The following is a 3099-nucleotide window of genomic DNA, read 5'->3' on the forward strand; positions in this document are numbered from 1 at the left end:
CCTCTGCCGGGGCTGCCAGACCCGGCCCGGCTACCCGGCGGGTGTCTCCCGAGCGCCGAGCAGAGGGGGATTATCCCCTCCGCGGACCAGTCGACCGGCCGCGCTCCTGCTCGCCCAGCCCGGGACACGGCGGGCCTTCCTTGCGGCCGGGGCCACTGCTGGCCCTGCCCCGCTCGCTGCCCGCCGTGGCCCAGGGCCTTCTCCGCAGAGCAGAGCCGCTCCCCAGCCCCGGTGGCTGCAAGGGCCGTCCCTTCTCGCGAGCGGGACTTGGCACCTGCATTTGCTGAAATCATATCGGTAAGACCTTTTTTTCTTTTGTTTTGTTTTGTCTTGTTTTCCTGCACGATTTGGACTTTCATTTCCAAGTCTCGGGTAGAAATCGCGCCGGTACTTTCCAGTGGCTAAACCCACCGGGACGGGGAGCGCCGGCAGCTGACCGCAGCCCGGCGGCGCTCGGCGGGCAGGCAGCGCGCCGGCAGCGTACCGGCAGCGCGCAGGCAGCGCGGGCCGGCGGCGGGGCGGGGCGGGGCGGGGCGGGGCGGGGCGTGCCTGCGCCCCGCCCCCACTCCGCTCCCTCCCCACGTGGCCTCCCGGCACGAGCCGCCCTCTCCTCCTCCCCCGCCCGTCCGCTCGCCCCCCCTCTCCTCGCCGGCGCGCGCTGATTACCATGATAAACCCCCCCCCCCTTTTCTCCCCTGCCGGCCAATGGGAACCCGGGAGGCGCCGCCAGCTGCCGCCGCGTGGCCTATAAACGGGGCGGCCGGCGGGCGGCTGCCTCAGACTGCTCGGGGAGCGTGCGGGGAGGAGCCGCCGGGAGCCGTCGCTGGCCGCCGCGCTGTGGGCACCCGCTGCTATGACTCTGGAGGAGATCCACGGACAGGAGCCTGTGCCTGCGGGCCACGACTGGTACGTCTGGGGGGCTGCGGTCGAGGGAAGCGGGGCGGCGGGGACGGTTGCGGCCCCGCGCTGACTCTCTGCTCTCCCCCGGCGCGCAGGATGCAGGGCGCCGGCAAGGCCCTCCACGAACTGCTGGTGTCGGCGCAGCGCCGCGGCTGCCTCACCGCCGGCGTCTACGAGTCGGCCAAGCTGATGAACGTGTAAGTACGGCGGGCCGGGGCCGGCCGCCCGGCGGGGCGCGGGGACTTCGGGGCCGGCCGCGGGGCTCAAGGCGCCCGCTCCTCTCTTGCAGCGATCCCGACATCGTCACTTTCTGCGTGCTGGCCACGGACGAGGAGGACGAGGGGGACATTGCCCTGCAGATCCACTTCACCCTGATCCAGGCCTTCTGCTGCGAGAACGACATTGACATTGTGCGGGTGAACGATGTGGCCAAGCTGGCTGCCATCGTGGGGCCCAGCGAGGAGTCTGGGGAGCCGCGGGACCTCCACTGCCTCCTCATCACGGTGGGTGTCCGGCAGGAGGCGAGCGGTGCTGGGCGCGCTGTCCTCCCGGGCCGTGCTTGCGCTACGGGCCTCTGCACGGGGTGGTTAGAGCCCTTCGGGGGTGGCCCCATCTCCCGCTGGTAGTCAGATCCCCTTCTGGGCAGAGAAAGGGGGCTTGGCACACACCGTACAGCAAGTCAGCTGAGTGGTGGTAGCAGGCTACGCTTCTCGTAACTGGATTTCCTGTGTTGTCCACAAGGGTAACGTCTTTGCTTCCTGCTTTGTCTGTGTCGGGACAGAAGCTGGTCTGAAAATGCCTCGCTTCGGAAGCTAATGCTTCTGTAAATACTGTTATGACCTCGGCTGGTGGGCAGCACTCATGGTGTGCAACTTTTTTCTTTCTGACAGAACCCGAATGAAAATGGCTGGAAGGACCCAGCTCTGGAAAAGCTGAACTCGTTTTGTGAAGAGAGCCGAAATGTCAATAATGACTGGGTGCCAACTGTCACCCTGCCTGAGTGATGGTGACCCAGTGCATTGGGGAGGCTGAAACCTTTGTTGCATTCTCTACGTGGTGTGGGTTCACCGAAGTGTGCAACAAGCTGCTGATTCCATGGATTAGCCTGGTCAAGAGACTGGATTAAAGTCACTCAGACTGGCATGCAGTGGGCTCTTATGGAGGAGAAGGAGGAGAACAGCTCGCCTCACCAGTGAGCCTCAGTAGGCTGCAACCATGGAGAGGCTGATGTACCATGGAACTGAAAGAAGTATTGCAACTTTCTTGGTCAAGTGGAGCTGTTTCTAGAAAGCAGAGAGAAAGTTGGGGGAAGTGGGCCAAAACTTTCCAGAAGGACTGGACAGAGTACTGTAACTAGGAACTGTTGGTGCTGTCTACAAAACACAGAAGAAAGCTTCAATGTTTGATGGACTGCTAGGGACTGATTACTAAGACAGATACAGAGACTCCAAAGTGGACAGACTTCAACAGGCCTCTTGGGTCACTCTGCAGAACTGGTTTAATAATGCAATAATTTTTATTGAAGTATTTGCTGCTATTGAAGCTTTCATAATAAATTTTTGACAATTAAATTCTGGGAGTGTCTTGCTTACTGGGTGGGGAAGCATGTCACTGAAATACCACTGATGTTTTGCTTGTGTGCTGTAGTTGAAGGCATATTCCACAGTAATGTAGCTATTGCTCAAATACTTTCTCTCCTGGGCCAGCTGAATTAAGAGCTGTGCTGTCCAAGTTGATAATTCAACCTTTCACCCTCTTGCAACAGCTGCTTATCGCAACAGCTTGCAAGACTAAGGAGCTGCATGCTTAATGAGCTCACTTATTGTAATAGGTGGTCTTTGTAGTCTACTGAAGGAACACAATACATGTTAGAAACATGGATTTTTGGAATACAGTAAATTGCATCATTAGTTCTTAAATATGACTTGGTAAGACTCATTCAGAGCTACAGCGTTCCCACTTGACAGAAGCAGCTTAAACATGCTGGGGGGGCTGCAAATCTCCTTAGATGTCAAATGCACCTAACATTTGCTTTGATTAGAATGACATCGTTAAATCTAAAACTAGCTAATAGTGAATAAACATCACATCTGCCACAAGCTGCTCTCTGATTGCCATATGCTGTAACAATAGAAGCTGTCAATCCAGAAGCCAATTTTGCAAAACCTAATTGCATGACAAGGCCAAATTAAGTCCAAA

At 58.0% G+C, this 3099-nt stretch overlaps 1 protein-coding gene across 1 annotated transcript; it reads left to right on the plus strand.

The window, feature by feature from the left end:
* The first annotated feature begins 753 nt into the window (after positions 1–753).
* On the plus strand, positions 754–2471 carry GADD45G (growth arrest and DNA damage inducible gamma). Its single transcript, XM_075020449.1, has 4 exons — positions 754–906; positions 996–1097; positions 1190–1403; positions 1791–2471. Exons 1-4 carry the CDS (start codon positions 854–856, stop codon positions 1902–1904), a joined length of 483 nt encoding a protein of 160 aa, XP_074876550.1. The 5' UTR covers positions 754–853; the 3' UTR covers positions 1905–2471.
* The last annotated feature ends 628 nt before the right edge of the window (positions 2472–3099 follow it).

Source organism: Buteo buteo, chromosome Z, assembly GCF_964188355.1.
Source record: "Buteo buteo chromosome Z, bButBut1.hap1.1, whole genome shotgun sequence".
Taxonomy (NCBI): domain Eukaryota; kingdom Metazoa; phylum Chordata; class Aves; order Accipitriformes; family Accipitridae; genus Buteo; species Buteo buteo.

Coding starts and splice junctions, on each gene's coding strand:
- GADD45G (XM_075020449.1), top strand. CDS start 854: ATGACTCTGGAGGAGATCCACGGACAGGAGCCTGTGCCTGCGGGCCAC. Junction 907..995: donor GTGCCTGCGGGCCACGACTG/GTACGTCTGGGG, acceptor CCCGGCGCGCAG/GATGCAGGGCGCCGGCAAGG. Junction 1,404..1,790: donor TCCACTGCCTCCTCATCACG/GTGGGTGTCCGG, acceptor TCTTTCTGACAG/AACCCGAATGAAAATGGCTG.